The sequence below is a fragment of the Denticeps clupeoides genome, chromosome 5 (genome assembly GCF_900700375.1).
Source record: "Denticeps clupeoides chromosome 5, fDenClu1.1, whole genome shotgun sequence".
Taxonomy (NCBI): Eukaryota; Metazoa; Chordata; class Actinopteri; order Clupeiformes; family Denticipitidae; genus Denticeps; species Denticeps clupeoides.
Window position 1 is genome coordinate 26048907 of NC_041711.1, and position 18302 is coordinate 26067208.

The window sequence follows — 18302 nt, forward strand, 5'->3', positions numbered from 1 at the left end:
TCATACAGGAGCGTGTACTATATACTATATCATATACAATACTATAGGAGTGTGTCCTGAACTGCTCATCTGCAGGAAAGCTGAAAAGTTCTCATAACCATGTTCAAGGCGTTAGACTTGTGACAGTGGGCACGCAGACAGCAATACTGCTGCACGGAGCTTTACACAAAGTAAAGTATGTATTTCTTTGTATGTAAGTTCTGACAAAGCTTGCCACAGGGGCTGTTAAAAAGTACTTTTCATGGTATTATGTAATTAAACATTAATAAAATGAAATATTGCTTTTTTAATGGACTGTCACCCATTGGTGTAATTTGATCAGAATAGTACACAATATGTAAAATATGTTTTAATAAACACGTTGTCCTGTATTACGTGCGGGTAACTCATAAAATAAAAGTACATTGTTGGAGATAAATTTATGAAAAACACAAAAGGTAACACACACACACAATGACTAAGGTACTTAACTGGACTATAGTAGCTGGAAATGAAACATTTTTTATGCAATTCTGTCACTTTAAAACAGATTTTTTTAATTAAACAAAAAATTAAGCAATTTGCAATACATTTCAGTGCATCTGAAACTGTTACAATGAGTAAAGAACCAAGTTGAGAATCTGGTGCATCAGCAAATGTGTGTTCAACCATCTCAACATGAGTCAAAATTACCACAAAATTGGGACAGGGTTCCAAGCACAATCAATCACACTCATTTGATGGTCGATATCAGCGTCGAGATGCCATGTACAGTTGTAATATGGAGCAAAGACAAAGGATAAAGGCATAACATTTTATAACATTTTATAATTTTGTGTTCAACAAATGGACATGGACGATTCTGCAGTGAAGCAGTGCAGAACACACTCAATTATAATAATGATATCGCTTGGTGATTTTCATGCCCCGGCATAAAAATTCTTGTTAAAAAGTAGTGCTGTTAGTAACAGCACGGCACGTATTTTCACATGACCAATAGAATCAAGGCAAGTTCTTTCTGACTCTTCAACACTCACACACACACACACACACACACACACACACACACACACACACAAAGCAGGAATGGAGGAAAAGCTGATCTTAATAGTCTCTGAGTGTCCAGAGATGGCAAACAAAAATTTGTTTGGTCTCACAGCGGCTTTAGATTTCCTCCAATGAGCAGAAAAACTGTCGGTGTTCAGTCCGCGCTCACCTGATGCCCCAGACATCTGAACCAGGTGTTTTTCTGATTGGTGCTTTCAAGTTACCATCGATGAAGTGGTCAGTTCTGGTTCATTAGGACCCCCAACGATGAATTTTATTCACTCTGTTGTAGATTCTGTACATAAGTTGGACAATAAGTTAATCTAAATATTCTCTAAAGAGGAAGGTCTTGAGCTGCCGTTTGAAAGTGCTCAGTGACTGAGCTGTTCTGACCTCAAGGAGAAGTTCATTCCACCACCGAGGGGCCAAGACAGAGAAGAGTCTAGAACGTCTTCCTTTTACCTTCAGAGATGGAGGGACCAGGCGAGCAGTACTGGAGGCTCGGAGTATACGAGGTGCAGTGTGAGGTGTAATAAGGGCTGTGAGGTAGGATGGTGCTACTCCATGTTTGGCTTTGTAGGCCAGCATCAGTATTTTGAATCTGATGCGTGCAGCTACTGGTAGCCAGTGGAGGGAGCGTAGCAGAGGGGTGGTGTGGGAGAATTTCGGAAGGTTGAAGATCAGTCATGCTGCTGCATTTTATATTAGTTGTTCAGGTTGGATGGTACAAAAAGGTAGACCAGCTAGAAGAGAGTTACAGTAATCCAGTCGTGAGATTACTAAGGACTGAACCAGTAGCTGGGTGGCGTGTTGACAGATAAGGAAAAATTCGTTTGATATTGTAGAGAAGGAATCTACATGAGCGGGAAAGATGTGAGTCGTGAAGGAGAGTTGGTTGTCTATTGTTACTCCAAGGTTGCGGCCTGTTGTAGAAGGAGAGAGCTTTGAGTTGTCCAGGTAAATACAAAGATCCTGATGTGGTGAAGAATCTGCTGGAATGAATATAAATTCAGTTTTGGTGGGATTGAGTTTGAGGTGATGGGCTGCCATCCAAGATGAGATGTCTTTCAGCTAACATTGCTGGCTTTTTTGTGTAGTGTATTTGCGTTGTTCTGCACATACTAGAAATGCAGTTTAAGTTTATTTCGAATAACAAAGATGTAAACAAAAAAAGCTTTATTGATTCATTTGTGGTTCATAAATACATGGCTGACATTTGTAATGAACCAAGATGATAAAAAATGCTTCTCAAATGTATGGTTCTTTAATTATATATGGCACCTAGGCCCTGATGTTCATTCATTCAACCCTTTAAAAACTGAACCAAGAACTAATGGACAGAATTTTTAGTCTTTATTAGGTCCTTTGACAAACAATTTGCAAGTCTGTTTGTTTGTTTGTTTGTTTGTATCATATTTGATACTTCGTCCAATTACAAAGATCATCATCAGGAGTCCAATCTTCCACTTCATCATCTGCCTCTACAAGGCCCTCTATGTCACTTAAATTGCCATCAAGCAAATGAACTTCCTTTTAGACATCTGTAAATTAGCAATTGTATACATCTTTATGAATTCTGAGTCCAAATATTTGTTGTAAATATCCCATTTGAATTTGTAAATTGTGTAATTGATTAATCAATTATGAAGAAATGTATATAAGGTGGTAGTAGCCTAGTGAGTAACACACTTGCCTGTGAACCCGAAGACCCAGGTTCAAATCCCACTAACTACCATTGGAACATTGTACTACCTGAGCAAGACACTAAGTTGCTCCAGGGGGGACTGTCCCTGTAACTACTGATTGTAAGTCGCTCTGGATAAGGGTGTCTGAAAATGCTGTAAATGAGAGCGCGCATTAACTTGATGTAACATTCAGAAAAAAAAATCTCCCTTAATGTATATGAGAATTGTTGTAGTGCAAAAGGTAGAACACAAGCATTAGATAGTATACAAAAGGGTTTTATAGCTTCTTTTTCATGGCAATGCAATGGGTCTCAGAAATACATGTCTCAAATATGATATGTACATTAAAGGGTTTAAAGGAGCTCCAACCCATCCCAAGATGTGGCACTGTTGATGGATTCACTCCCATATATGGCCACATTCAATGCAACATCTACAGTACAGGCCAAAAGTTTGGACACACCGTCCCATTCAATGTGTTGAATGAGACGGTGCGACATAGAGTCATGTCCAAAGATAGGAATTAGAATAATTATTACAAATGGAGTTAGTTACTTATGAAAAAGTGGAGACCTGACCTTCACAGTCACCGGACCTGAACCCAAAGGGGCCAACAAGTGCTAAACACCTCTGGGTGTTGGAAAACCATTTCAGGTCACGATCTCTTGAAAGTGAAGTGATTGTCACCTGTGATACACAGCAGCACAGCACACAGTGCACACAGTGAAATTTGTCCTCTGCGTATAACCCATCACGCTGAGTGAGCAGTGGGCAGCCATGACAGGCGCCCGGTGTGTGGGGACGGTGCTTTGCTCAGTGGCACCTCAGTGGCACCTTGGCGGATCGGGATTCGAACCGGCAACCTTCTGATTACGGGGCCGCTTCCTTTACCGCTAGGCCACCACTGCCCCAGTGAAGCTCATCAAGAGAATGCCAAGTGTGTGCAAAGCAGTAATCAGAGCAAAGGGTAGCTATTTTGAAAAAACTAGAATATAAAACATGTTTTCAGTAATTTCACCTTTTTTTGTTAAGTACATAACTCCACATGTGTTCATTCATAGTTTTGATGCCTTCAGTGAGAATCTACCAATGTAAGAAAATCTACCAAAAAAAGAAAAGAAAGAAAACACTTTGAATGAGAAACTGTACTGTATATGCTACATGTATGCTACAGGTCTGAAAGGGACAGGCCAACTAATGCTGCAGACATGCAAATTCAGCATCCGGACTCTTCTCCGATGCAGGACATGGCATCTGTGATTACCAATGAGAAAGTCAAATTTGGACTCACCTAACCCCTTTCCCACTTTGATTATGGAAGTGTTCCTTGGCCCATTTAGTAATGTCATTGACACAGTCTTGCCAATGGATAATGCAGTGTTGTCTGAGGGCCCGAAGACTATGGGAATCCAATAATGGCCATGTTCCTAATACCCGGAGAAATCTCCAGTTTCTCTGAATCTTTTTGATGATTTTATGCACTGTAAATTATTTGCAAAGTCTCCAATTTGATGTTGAACATCACATTTTCCACAGAATTCCATAATCTATGTATACACTCTTTCACAATCTGGAGAGCATCTAGCCATCTTTGCTTCTGAGAGACATTGCCTCTAAGACAACACTATTATAGCTAATAATTTTACAGACCTGATATAATTTTTAACCTTTGTTTGGGACCTGTAGCATGCATCAAATTTGACATAAGCTCACTTAGTGGCTAAAGGTGTTATTTATGTTATTTGTTATTTATGTTATGGGTTGAAGTTCGTATTCAAACTCATGCTATGTTTTTTTAATTGAAAACAAAGACATTTCTAAATGATTTTTCAATTATAATGTTTCTTTTCTGTGTATATTCTGAATACTGAAATCCCAGTATCACTGTTTTTCATTGTTTGACTAGTTTGTCAGTCTTAGCCTATAGTTAAACTCATCAGTTTTACTGTCAGACTGTGGGTGACATCTGGTGGGGATGGTAATGATTTACAGTCATGTGCATTGTTCAATGACAGAGGAGATTTTTAGATTTTCATGACCTTTGCAGGCAAAGCAATATATGTGTTTTCTGAATTAACTAAATACAGGAAGATGATCAGAGATGGAAAATAGAAATTGAATGGGATGTAATAATTATTCTAATTCCTATCTTTGGACATGACTCTATGTCGCAAACTGTAGAGGGAAAAAGGTGTCTTATGTGCAATGCATCAATATTAAGTTAAAATTTTACTTTAAAAAAATCTAAATGTGTGTAAACTAGACTATACAAGAATCCATAGTACTTTCAGTTTCAAAACTCATTTTACCCATCTTCTCAACATCTTCTCTAACTCCTCCCTCTCCCTCTCTCTCTCTCTCTCTCTCTCTCTGTTGGTCGCTTTGTAATAGAAAGAAACCAAACCTGTTTGTCAGCCTTTTTGTCACCCGGAAACTCATCAAAGCCAAGGCACGGAAAGAGAGAGTAGTTAGTCCCAGAACTAGTCTCACTCTGTAGGGGACTGAAGTACCACCTGTGCCATCTGTGCTGAGGAAAAATGTCTTTAAATGCTTCACAGGAGTAAACAGGACTAACAGAGGTGACAAGCTGAGAGCCAAAGGGGGACAGAGACAATGCATGAGAACATGAAACTGTGAGTAAAGAGTGACCAAGAGAGGTTGTAGGGAAGGAACTTGAGGATGTTATTTGACCTTATTCTTTTGTTTTTCTGGTTTTCGCCATTTGCAATCATTGGGAACAGAGTACTGTTCTATGTCTTGTATGAACATTTTAATTTAAAGCACAATGGATTGCATTCTGTTTTTTCCATAGTGCTCTAAGTAGTTGCTGTGTATCATGAGTTGGATTGTAAAATGGCATTACGTAATGAAGTGTGTGGGGACACTGTTGTGAAGGTAGGAAGAGCTCTCATAGCAACACTGACTTTATACCTATGAATAACAGTTATCCATAATTTAAAACATTGAACAATTTGTAAACATATAAATTATATAGACGGATTATATAAAAAATCAGCAGATTTGTTGCCTCTGAGAAATGGCAACAGGCACATTAGACCCTAGAGCCGAACCAAGTGGCTCTAGGCCTCAGCCTCCAACATGTGCTGATCGTAAGGCTTTGGAAAAAACCTTGAGGAAACTGGAGAAGTTACATCGGCTCTGCACCGATCCGCGACTCGGCCTGAAGAACAGTCCACCATACCTCCCTGAGCTGGTGACTGCGACTGCAACTTTTCTGATGGATGTATGGGCCCCTTACCGAGGTCCTGTGGTGGGGATCCCCTGCAACGATGAGGGCGAGTACCTGCGGATCCACATCCGACACCTGCTGGACAAGACCAAACGGGCAGTGCTGCTGTTCAAGGAGGGAAAAGACAAGCTGTTCAATGAGGCATCCAATTATAGGTGAGAAAAACCATATAGTTATGAGAGTAAGAGCAGTGATCTGCCCCAAAAATCCACTGAAGTAAATGTTTTGATATTTTTTTGTGTTCATATTCTCATATTAAGTCAGATTAAGTATTATACATGGAAATAGCTCAAATCTCAAAGTGATGTAAGTATTGTATAAAAATAGAAGCATTTCTCTGATCTGATATTCAGGCCGGAACCCCTAAATTATAAGCTTTATTTGAATTAATGCTATATAGTTTTTAGGAACTGATACAAGGTCACATGAGTAAGAATAGCACATATTTTGTTCATTCATTACAGATTTAATGTTGATAATCCATTGGCCCAAACTGCTATAAAAATTATTGTGTAGATTCATTGAGTCCGAACTGACCCAAGAAAACTTTTAATTTTAATACCCATTCTTTTAATTTTATCAAAGCTTACACATTACAGTTTTTGTAACCGTTAAAAAAATTATTTCGTTTTTTGAAATTAGATAATGACGTTAGGTCATGAGTGGTTTGGTTTAAAAGATGTGAACAAGAACATTAATTAATTTCATCTCATCTATGTAAAATAATTAAAGTAAGAAATGTTTTGGAATAATCTGTCATAATGTCATTTTGAATGGCAAAGTTCAATCATCAACGGCAAAAATTCAATCATCTCACAACAAAGACTTTCATGAACAACCTGCACATTTTAAAACTTTGGCATATTATAATATTAAATACCAGTTAAATTTTATGTTAGTAATTACTTGAATTTGAAGATCTGATAAAATGTTTTAAATTTTTACATTTTTATTTTGTAAAGTATGTATTTATTAATGAAAAAAAAAAGTTTATCACCAGAAACATCCAGTGAAAAATAAAAAAGAAATGGTGATGCAGATAAAGACCTGTTTATATCAGCACATATCATAGAAGCAGTTTACTGATTCATGGAAGAACTGAGAGTAAATCCAGAGTGAAAACATTTTCTCATGCATTTCGAGTCTAGTCGGTCCGCTTCCTTCAGTGCCTTCTAATGTCCTGCTAATGAACTCTGCAAATGAAATGCATTATGATGATAATCAGGCTTGCAATGTTGGGAAGCAGGATGCATGAGTATTCATGGGCCTCAGCTTATCTGTGGAAAAATGCTGAGTTAAGGCTGGCGCAGTTCAGGTATACTACAGTGTACCCTGTTGTGTCCCGGTTGTCAGATGATCATCACTGGTGTTGAATATTCATCACGTCTACGATTTAAAAGATTTTTTATTGACAACATGTGTCAGCTTAAAATGTTTCCTTTTTTGCATAGTACGCTTAATATGCTAAGCTAATGGACTGACAGACAACATGATATACGTCATGAATACTCAACCAAATCATGTGAAAATATATGGATAACCAGTATATAGAACTTTTGTATCTGGACGATAACAGTGCACACACATTGCAGAGGAGAGTGGGTCACAAACACAAACAAGCGTATTACAGATGAAAAATATAGTTCATAAACAGGATATATTGTGATGTGTGAACGATCCACTGCAGAATGACCATTATGGAATTATATTTTTATACTATCCTTCATACCCCAAAATTAACAGAACGTACCTAGACTGAGCCCAAATAGATAAACGGCAGTTATGTAAATGTGCCTTTTATCACATTTTATTGCAACTAATCATCAGCACAATGATGGTTCTGCAGCACTTGTTGAGAGGCATTCCAAATAGTATACATTCTATGGGTGTCTTAAATATTCCTCACATCACATGGACTGTTCCTGCTTATATAAATCACACAATAGTTAAGCCCTGTTCACTTACAATTTAACTAATTTTAGACCAATCTGACATTTTTCTAATAAAATTATGCTTTACATGTATTATTTACTGACACTGGTGTCTCTGCAGCTCTGTCACCCCTTATTTAATTATAAATCAGATTTTCACGTTATTGATCATGGTCTACTATTGAGACTTGATACGTGTGAATTAGAATAAAACATCAGACAGGTTATTTTATTTGTGCTATTAGCCCCTGTGCATTCAGGGGTGAGCCTGGTGCATAAACTAGGATCACGTGGAATCATGGGATGATCTTTGACTATAAGTCATGACCTCTGTCAGGTCAACAAGAAAGACTAGAAGAACGTTGTGCCTTTGCGGTGATTTGATTTCATCAAAAGACATGCCAAAGAAAATATAGGCAGACAATGTTGTTTGTGGTCTGATCTCCATGCTTTAATAAATAATATTCATCAAAAAACAAAGCTGTTAAATTAAATTAATTAAGCTGTTTTTTTCTGAATAAAAAAGAATAATTAGTAATAATAATAATAAAAACAGCTTTACCACAATGTTCTTATGATTTAAATTTTGTTGAGTACTAGTTTTTGACATGTTTTGGGGAAATAGCATTTAAACCGCTGTGGTAATAATCATATAAACAAGCAAAGTTCCAGAGTTATTTTGTGCCTTATTATCTAAAACTCAAACTCAAACTCTACTTTGCGCCATTGGCCAAGTTTTTAGTGGCATGTTACTAATTTTCAGCACACTGTTACACAATGTCAGCATGTTGCTATGCTAAGGCAAGGATATAACATGGAAAAAAGTCTTAAGTCATTGCTAAAAAAAATGTAGGTGAAAACCGATCTTGTTTCCCAGGTAACACTACACACGCCACATTCTGTACGTTCTGTTGCAACCAGTAAATGTGTTGTGGAAGCCCGAGAGGAAAGTGAATAAGTCTAAAAAAAGCAAAAGCAAGAAAAGGAAACAATTTGACAAACATTGTCACATGTTGAGAGCAATTATAGTACAAGGAGAGGTTTGTGGCCAGAGGGCTTCTGCCCCGCAGAGCAGTTACCTCAGTATCATTGCACATCTCTGCAGGGCATGGAAAATAATTTCTGACCTGGTGCAGTAAATCTACCACCTCAGTTTGAAGCCTTTTGCAAAAGCCAGCACTGGCCAGCAAGACCACGGCACATGAACTATGTCTTTAAAGTATAATGTTTTGTATTTCATTAAATTTATTATTTATTATATAATGCAAATAGCATTATTCATAATTAAAATGTTTATACATAAATATACAGATACAGAATAAAGTTTGTTTTACCATTGCAGGCTGTTTTGGTTCTTTTGCAACCAAGAAAGTAATCAGTCAGCATCAAAGTACTGTCATCCTGGACTGTTGGCATCCTGGAAATGCTTAGTCAGACCTTTCCTAGATTTTACACTCATAATGGTTTCGCTTTTGAAGGTGTTTCTGATCCCCCTTTTTGTAAAAGACAGGGTCACTGACCAAGACGAATATTCCCTTATTTCCTTCATCTTAAATACAAAAAACATGCAATATGCATAACAAACAGCATCTGGTCTGTTTTTAATTGGTCATTAGTAAATGGAAAATTAACATTCTTAGCCACAGAGATGTAGGGCAGGAAACTAACTGTCACATCCTGTTCATAGAAAAAAGCACACAAGACCATTTGAGAGTGTGACAGATCAGATCAGTTTTAGTGTTGCAGCCCATGTGTGTCTCGTGTATAGTACAGAATTTTCTGTGTTTCAGTACATCAAACACTGGGCTAATGAACCTCAGATAAGATCACAGCACTGATTTTTGTGGGTGATTATTACGCATGCATTATATCATTGGCAGATTGTTTTTGCCTTTCAGATAGTAGGACCACAACACATTCAAAACTGCGGTAGTCTTTACGGCTATTAGTGGCCATTCCTCAACTCAAGACATTTTCTTTTCAACTCATAGGAGGAACTTGACCAAACTGTCACTATTGTTCAGTCACATGCTATGTGAGATACGGGCGTTGTTTCCTGGGGGACACTTCAAAGGTGACACCTACAGACTTAAAAAGTCAGAGGCCCATGAGTTCTGGAAAGAAACCTTTGGAAATCGGTGAGTTCATGTGGAATCGTCTGAAAGTCTAGAAAAGTGGAAATGCTGTACTGAGCGTCTCGTGATTTTTTCTCTCATGTTCTCAGGTGTATAGTGAAGTGGAGCACATTTAAGCAGCAGCTGAGAAAAGTTCAGAGCTTTGAGGAGGGCATGGAAGCCATGGCCCTCAAATCAACCCTGGACCTCACATGTAATGACCACATCTCAGTCTTTGAGTTTGACGTCTTCACCAAGCTTTTTCAGGTACTTGCAGGACACACCTGATCTGCAGTATCTTGCTTCATTTGCTCTTAAGATGCTCATCAGGATTTTTCACTCTGGGACATTTAAATTTGACAAATCTCTAAGTCAGGGTTCGCTTCATGTCTTCTCAGCCCTGGGCAATGCTGCTGAGGAACTGGAATCAACTGGCAGTGACTCACCCTGGTTACATGGCCTTTCTCACTTACGACCAAGTTAAAGCTCGGTTGGAACACTACCTGCATCGACCCGGGAGGTCAGTAAATTATACTCAACTTATACTAGGAGTCACCGACCCTGGACCTGGAAGGCCATTATCCTGCATATTTTTGAGTTTACCCTCATTCAGGGGCAGTGGTGACCTAGCGGTTAAGGAAGTGGCCACATAATCAGAAGGTTGCCGGTTTGAATCCCGAGCCGGCAAGGTGCCACTGAGCAAAGCACCATCCGCACACACCGATCCCACTAAGGGTGATGGGTTAAGAGCATTGTGTCACCATGTGCTGTGTATCACGATGACAATCACTTCCACTTTAGCACACTTTTAGTTGTGGCTAAAAGTTTTGAGAATGACACAATTACTGGTTTCCGTATTTTTTATTGCAATTTTGCTCCAGAACATTATGAAGAGTGATCAGATGAATTGCAAGGTCCTGCTTTACCATGAAAATGAACTTAATCTCAAAAAACAGTTCCACTGCATTTCACACCAGCCACAAAAGGACCTGCTGAGATCATTTCAGTGATCCTGTTCAGTCATCTTAACATGTTCAGTCGTCTTAGAGTGAGCCTGCAATTGGTGTCAGTGCAGGGTTGATTTGTCCAAGAAAAAAAAGTGTGACTTTGACTGTGAAATTAAGTGGACTTAGTAATTGACACTGTGTCTGGGATTTTAACAGAAGGCCAGAGTGAGCAGGTGTGTTTTCAGTTTAGATTTAAACACTGAGACTGTAATGGGTTGCCATCAGTCAGGATTTGGCCCAGAAGTTGATTGACAGCGTGCCAGAGCTCCATCAGGTTGGATGGGAACCGTCAGTTCACAGTCATTTTAAGATCTGTCCAGAGATGTTCAATTGAAATCAAGTACTCAAGGACATTCACAGAGTTGTCCTGAAGCAACTCCTTTGATATCTTAACTGTGTGCTTAGGGTCATTGTCCTGCTGAAAGATGAATCATTCAAGAGCACTCTGGAGCAGGTTTTCATCCAGGATGTCTCTATACATTGTCGCAGTCATCTTTCCCTCTATTTTGACTAGTCTCCCAGTTCCTACAGCTAAGTACCATCCCCATGCTGCCACCACTATGCTTCACTGTAGGGATGGCATTGGCCTGATGATGAACAGTGCCTGGTTTACTCCAAACATGATGCATGGCATTCACACCGAGGAGTTCAACACTCTCATGGTCTGAGAGTCCTCCAATTAAAAAGCACAAGTAGAAAACTGTGCCATGCGCCGTTTACTAAGCAGTGGCTTCTGTCTGGCTACTCTACCATACAGGCCTGATTGGTGGATTGCTGCAGAGATGTTTGTCCTTCTAGAAGGTTCTCCTTCATCCACAGAGGACTGGAGTGACAATTGGGTTCTTGATCACCTCCCTGACTAAGGCCCTTCTCCCCCGATCACTCCGTTTAAGTGGCTGACCAGCCGTAGGATGATGGATGATGGAGGCTCATTGAAACCTTCAAAAAGTTTTAGCATAAATGTTTCTGTAACTTTTTCCAAAATCGTGCCTCGAAACAATCATGTCTCAGAGGTCTACACACAATTCCTTTAACTTCATGCTTGATTTGTGCCTGACATATCTGTCAACTGTGGGACCTTATATAGACAGGCCTGTCCCTTTCCAAATCATCTCCAATCAACTGTTTTTTTTTCCACTCATAGACTCAAATTAAGCTGAATTTAATCCATTTTGGAAAAGGTTGTAAGATAGCAAAATGTGGGAAAAAGTGATGAACTGTGAATACTGTCTAGATGAACTGTATCTACATTACATTTAAATTTATAGCATTAATCAGACACCGTTATCCAGAGCAACTTACAATCAGTAGTTACAGGGACAGTCCCCCCCCTGGAGCAACTTAGGGTTAAGTGTCTTGCTCAGGGACACAAAGGTATTAAGTGGGATTTTAACCTGGGTCTTCTGATTCATAGGAGAGTGTGTTACCTACTAGGCTACTGCCACTAACTGTATCTACCATTGGTTGAGTTGAATCAGGTCTGGTGGAACACAGAATGATCAAAGCTGTGCATGTCTGGCACCCTCCAGGACAAGGGTTGTTGACCCCTCACATCATTTGCATTAAATAGAGACAGAAAGCAAATTTTACTTCATGCAGGCTATAAAAAACACTTGCTTTAATTATGTCTGTTCGGTTCCAGTTACATTTTCCGACTAAGCTGCACACAAATGGGTCAGTGGGCCATTGGACATGTGACCAGTGACGGCAGCATTGTGCAGACCATCCCACAGAACATACCACTGTACCAGGCTCTTCAGCAGGGGTTCAGGGATGGATGGTGAGTATCTAGAACATATGCAGTGATGCCTCCGTGGTTTTTTTTTTTTTTTGTGGTGGGGGGAGCACACAAAAATATCTACTGATTTTCTGTTAACAGCTACCTTTACCCAGATGGCCGTGATGTCAACCCTGACCTTTCCAGTTTGTGTGAAACTTCACACAAATCCAAAGTCACAGTCACAGAGGTACTAACTCCTGTGCCTTCCCTTTACTACATTCAATTGGAAAAAAAAATTAAAAATATGTGCTTCCCCATAATTTAATGCTTCGGTAATCGGTTTTAGAGGCAAAGACAGTAGGTGTAATGATTCATTTTTGTCCCTTTTCTCTGAAGGAGCAATATGACCTGTACTGTGAGATTGGCAGCACATTCCAGCTGTGCAAGATCTGCACAGAAAGGGACAAAGACACACGCATCCAGCCCTGTGGCCACTTGTTGTGCCATCTTTGTCTCAGTGGATGGCAGGTAGGCTGAACATGAATCAAATAAAGCTTCCTTGTGATCCCAGCCACAGGCCTAACAAGACCATGTGTCACAAGTGTACACATGGTAAACCAGTGTAATTATTCATCTTTGTGTGTGGCTGTTATCTAACAAGCAATTATTCTCAGTGGTGTGGGGTTGTGAGGATAGGTGGATTTCAAATTTAGAGGGAGTGTTATAATGTAAAGGGTACAATAGATGGTGTTTCCTGAACAATCTATGCAATCTATGCAAAATCACTTTGCACAAAATGACACTGCGCTTTTTAGGTCTTTACTGCTCTTTCTTTATGGCTCTTTCTTCTTTCTTTAAACATTGTAAAAACTGTAACTCATTTGCACACCTTCACCCTACCAGTTACACATATTTTATGTTAAAGACGTAAAAGTGTAATACTTGGTTATGTTTGCAATATTTGCATATTGGTTCACTGTTTACTTGCAACATTTGCAATACTGTGGTCTGTAGCAGTTGCAGAAAGCATTTCACTGCACATCATACCGTGTATGACTGTGTATGTGACAAATAAAATTTGAATTTGAGTTAATGTGTAGTACTGCCAAAATAAATATTTTCAGATATTTCTTAATGAAAAAAGCATCTTCATGCACATGGATGTGACCCATTAAACTAGCAGTGTAGCCCAAAGCTGCTTAAAAGCATGTGAAGTATTTCAGAATCTTTAACTAAGTGGAACTTTTTCAGGGTATTTTGGTCTGAATTGTGACATTGGCACATATTAAGTGCCTCTAAACCATAGACAAAATATGACAAAAAAACTTCCACTTAGCTATTTTTACATTTTCAAAGAGAACTCAATTCACTGGGTCTGTCCCCATGTGCCAATTTGCTTCAGAGACATTGTGCTGTGAAGCATCTGGAGCTCAGTTAAGCAACAAGAGTTCAGTTGTGGGCTATAGCATCCTGTGTGAGTTTGGTCGTGTGTATCCTTCCCTGACAGATGTTCCATCATTTGGCAGTGAGTCACATGTCACATGCCAGATAATGACAAGAAAGTCTGTTTAACAAACTACACCTGGTTCGGGTTAGGAGCTATTCATGTGTAGATATCATGTGCAGTATTTTGCATGTATTTCTGCACTAATACCCTGTGGGAGTCTTGCTGAATCATCACTTAATATTTCCATGATTACTGAACAAATAAAGCAGTAAAACATCCAGATTAACAAAAGAAACTGAGAAACTGTCAAATGAATCATGCTGTACAGCATGTAGATTATTTTATGAATAATCTACCTTTTATTTGATCATTTGAATTTCAGATTTCTTCTAACAGTATTACATTATTATATGGATTAATGATTAAGGCTTTACATATCACATGCGTTTTAAACTAACATCCTGTCTAGTACTTTGAAACACGCTTGAAGCAGCTGTACCCGAGGCAGCCACAGCCCGGTCTGCAGGAGTCCAAGCTTCACATTGCAAGAGTACAAGCTGAGGGGTGAATTGGGGGCAGTTATCTCTGGACGGGGAGACTAGAAGGGTCCTCAGAGAGTGACCAGCTGGTTGGAGCAGTCATCAAAATTTTCAACGCTTCATTGTCCAGGTCCTCCATTCCAGGATGCCTAAAGTCAACCACATTGGTCCCACTGACCAAGAAAACCACCATCAGCAGCCTTAATAACTACCAACCAGTCACACTGACACCAGTCACAATGAAGTATTTTGAAATACTGGTCCATTGCCACATCACATCCTACCTCTCACCCACAGTTGACCCAGACAAGTTTGCATACAGAGCTAACAGAACGACTGAAGATTCCATCTTCACAGCGCTCCACACTACCAACTCCCATCTGGAACAGCAGGGGCGCTAGGCTACGCTGCTCTTTGTCGACTTTAGTTCGGCTTATAATACAAGACTTCTGAACAGATTGACAGAAAAGTTACTGGACATTGGCCCTCCCTCTCCATCTGCTGCCGTATCACAAACAGAGTTAGAGTGAGTTCGCAGATCTGAAATGGTCAAAAAATCACTACAGAAGGTCATCTACACAGCAGGGAAAATCATCCTTCCTCAAAGAACCTCTACATCACCTGTCATCTGCCTCAAAAAGGCACCCAGCATCACTGAGACTGCACACACCCGGCACACGGGGTGTTTCAGACGCTGCCGTCTGGCAGGAGATTCAGGGCGCAGGGGTCAAGAACGAATAGAATGAAGGACAGTTTTTACAACCAGGCAATAGCACTCATGAACACGAACATACACGCTGCATCTGCTCTACTGCTACTACATTACATTTACCACAATTCACACCAGTACGCTACCTCACTCATTTGACTTCCACACTCCTGTACAGATTTGTATTTATTACCGATTTATTTTGTGTGCATTATGTATATCTTCTTTGATGTTACTTTGATGTTCTTTTTTTATGCCATTTTGCACTGGGGGTGGGGGGGGGGGGCAGGACCTCAATTCTGTAGTACTGTTACATGACATCACAGTGATTTAAATGGTCAGTGGGGCAGTGGTGGCCTAGCGGTTAAGGAAGCTGCTCATTCAGGGTGATGGGTTAAATGCAGAGGACAAATTTCACTGTGTGCACCGTGTGCTGTGCTGCTGTGTATGACATGTGACAATCACTACACTTTATTATTATTATTTATAAATTACGAAAGGCATTTGCAGAATAGAGTTCAGGGGTTTGTCTTCTGAAAATAAATTGTGATACATTTCACTGCCTTAAAACTGTATTTCTTGCAGAAGTCAGATGGACACACTTGCCCATACTGTCGGTGTGACATCAGAGGCACAGAGTCCATCTTCATTGAGCCTTATTTACCCAAGAAGGGGACCAGTGCAGCACTGAGTCTGCATGATGGAGAGGATGAGGAGGACGACGATGAGGAGGACGATGATGAGGACGACCATGAAGATGTAGAACTTGTCATCAAAGAACTTGCTTCTTTCAGGAAGGTTAGACCTTCCATCATTAATTAAAAATGTTTAATTCAACTAAGAATTATTAGTTGAAAAGTCATTTGAAAAATAAATTCTTCAATGTTAATCATTGTTTTAAGAAATGTAGGTCTCTTTAATACTGTTTACTAAAACTCAATTTGCCTTTTCCTTAAAATTCATTATCAGGACTTGCAGATCCCTCCTTCATTCCTCATGCCACCTCCATTACCCCCAAAACAGAGCACCTCATCCCCTTCTCCCTCTCCACGACCCCCTCCTCAACACTCGGGCACAGACACTCTGGCCTCTCAGTCATTCCCATGGTCGGTGCGTATCACACTATCTGGTGGTCTCTTTTGTGGCTTCCACTGCTAACCGCATATCGTATAAATGATCTGATCTACTAGAAAACGAACATTCTGGTAACAGAACAAATGGGATCAGTGTGCGGGGACGGTGCTTTGCTCAGTGGCACCTCAGTGGAAGTCAGGAACACTAATTGCATTTTTGAAATACAGCTTGTTGAAGGATCCTTCTGGAGAAAGATATTTAGTTTTCTTGTTCAACCTTTCCTGGATACCTCATGTTTCTGTTATTTGTTATGATGACAATGGTGGTCTATGTCTTAGCAATTCCACTTTTTCTTGTTTTACCCTTTTCTGGATTTTTTTTTTAATTGCCAGACATTAAAATGCAGTTGCTAGTGTCAGTGTGTGACATTACATTTAGAAATCTAAAAAAGAAAAATGTGGAGAGCATCATTTGTAATTGGGTTAATGCCACACCTATCTGACAAAAGCTCCTGTCTCCGTCTTTCAACAGATTGCAAGAGAAGCTCATTTAGACACACCTTCCATGCATAAGAAATCATTTCTGATCAGGTAAAAGGTGGATTAAGCTTTAAGTGAAGTGATTGTCACATGTGATACACAGCAGCACAGCACACAATGCACACAGTGAAATTTGTCCTCTGCATTTAACCCATCACCCTGAGTGAGCAGTGGGCAGCCATGACAAGCGCCCGGGGAGCAGTGTGTGGGGACGGTGCTTTGCTCAGTGGCACCTCAGTGGCACCTTGGCAGATCGGGAATCAAACCGGCAACCTTCTGATTACGGGGCCGCTTCCTTAACCTCTAGGCCACCACTGCCCCGGATTAAACATACACTGTATTCTTTCACGTCATGTGTAAATGTAGTGCTGCTTATTTACGGTGTTTCAATATTTTTTGTACTGTATGTATTTATCACATGATTCTCCTGACCCTTTTTAAAAGTCATCGGGATGAGTCCTCCAGTAGTGACGAGGAAACTCGGAGTTGGATGCTGCCACAGTTGTATAGGTCAGTTCATTCAACTTTCAAAATTCTGCTCTCATGTAGGTACCATGATATTTTAACTTTTTTTTTGCTTGATGTTTTGTGTGATAGTGAAGAATCCAGCAGTAAACAAAACAGACCTTCATCATCTCAGGCTGGCAAAAGCAGTAAGTAAAAACCTCCTCAAAGGTTACAAATCCAGTCCTCCAGCGAGACACACCTGCCATCGTTGTTGAGCACCGTAGAAGTAAAATGCCTGCCCTTGTTTTCAGCATCCTGTTGCTTTATTTCTAGCAGGTCGAGCACCATGGATAACCCTCTCTTCAACCTTACCAAAATGGAATGGTGACACGGGGAAGGAAGAGAGAAATAAGGGACCACGTAAAGGAAGGACCAGCCACCGTGAGCAGAACATGTCCTGACCACACAGATCACTGAACTGACTGTAAAGACTGAAATCACATGATCTGTTACAGTGGGAATCTGCGTAGACCGGTACCTACCAACACATTACACATGACTGACTTTGTAACGCTAGTTTCTGATGATAGTGTCTGTATACAAACATAAAATAGTAGATATTGAGGTGCAGTCTAAATCTGCAACTACAGTAAAAATCAGCAGGTTTTATCTCAGTTTTATTTTGTATTGCAGCAAAATTTACCTGTACAATAGCCAGTCTAAGTAGTGTGAAATAAGAATAAAAAAGACAGAAATCTTTACTTTGTTGTTTTTATTGAACCTGAACCAAGTAAAATCTGTGTCAGTTTAAACA

At 39.8% G+C, this 18302-nt stretch overlaps 1 protein-coding gene across 5 annotated transcripts in view; it reads left to right on the forward strand.

Annotated features, from left to right (window-relative positions):
- The window catches only part of cblc (Cbl proto-oncogene C, E3 ubiquitin protein ligase), a 20029-nt gene extending 1780 nt beyond the window's left edge, over positions 1–18249 (forward strand). For 2 of the 5 annotated variants that reach the window (XM_028981619.1, XM_028981620.1), the window contains exons 2-15: positions 5270–5344; positions 5524–6116; positions 9884–10030; positions 10117–10273; positions 10405–10526; positions 12656–12793; positions 12893–12980; positions 13130–13261; positions 16014–16226; positions 16398–16538; positions 17034–17092; positions 17486–17551; positions 17639–17694; positions 17822–18249. In XM_028981619.1, coding sequence (XP_028837452.1) covers positions 5749–6116; positions 9884–10030; positions 10117–10273; positions 10405–10526; positions 12656–12793; positions 12893–12980; positions 13130–13261; positions 16014–16226; positions 16398–16538; positions 17034–17092; positions 17486–17551; positions 17639–17694; positions 17822–17949 — 1815 coding nt within the window. In that variant the 5' untranslated portion in view covers positions 5270–5344; positions 5524–5748 and the 3' untranslated portion in view covers positions 17950–18249. Of the gene's footprint in view, positions 1–5144; positions 6117–9883; positions 10031–10116; positions 10274–10404; positions 10527–12655; positions 12794–12892; positions 12981–13129; positions 13262–16013; positions 16227–16397; positions 16539–17033; positions 17093–17485; positions 17552–17638; positions 17695–17821 lie in introns of those variants that run through there. The other 3 variants (XM_028981616.1, XM_028981621.1, XM_028981617.1) reach the window with 3 other exon arrangements.
- Positions 18250–18302: the final 53 nt, after the last annotated feature.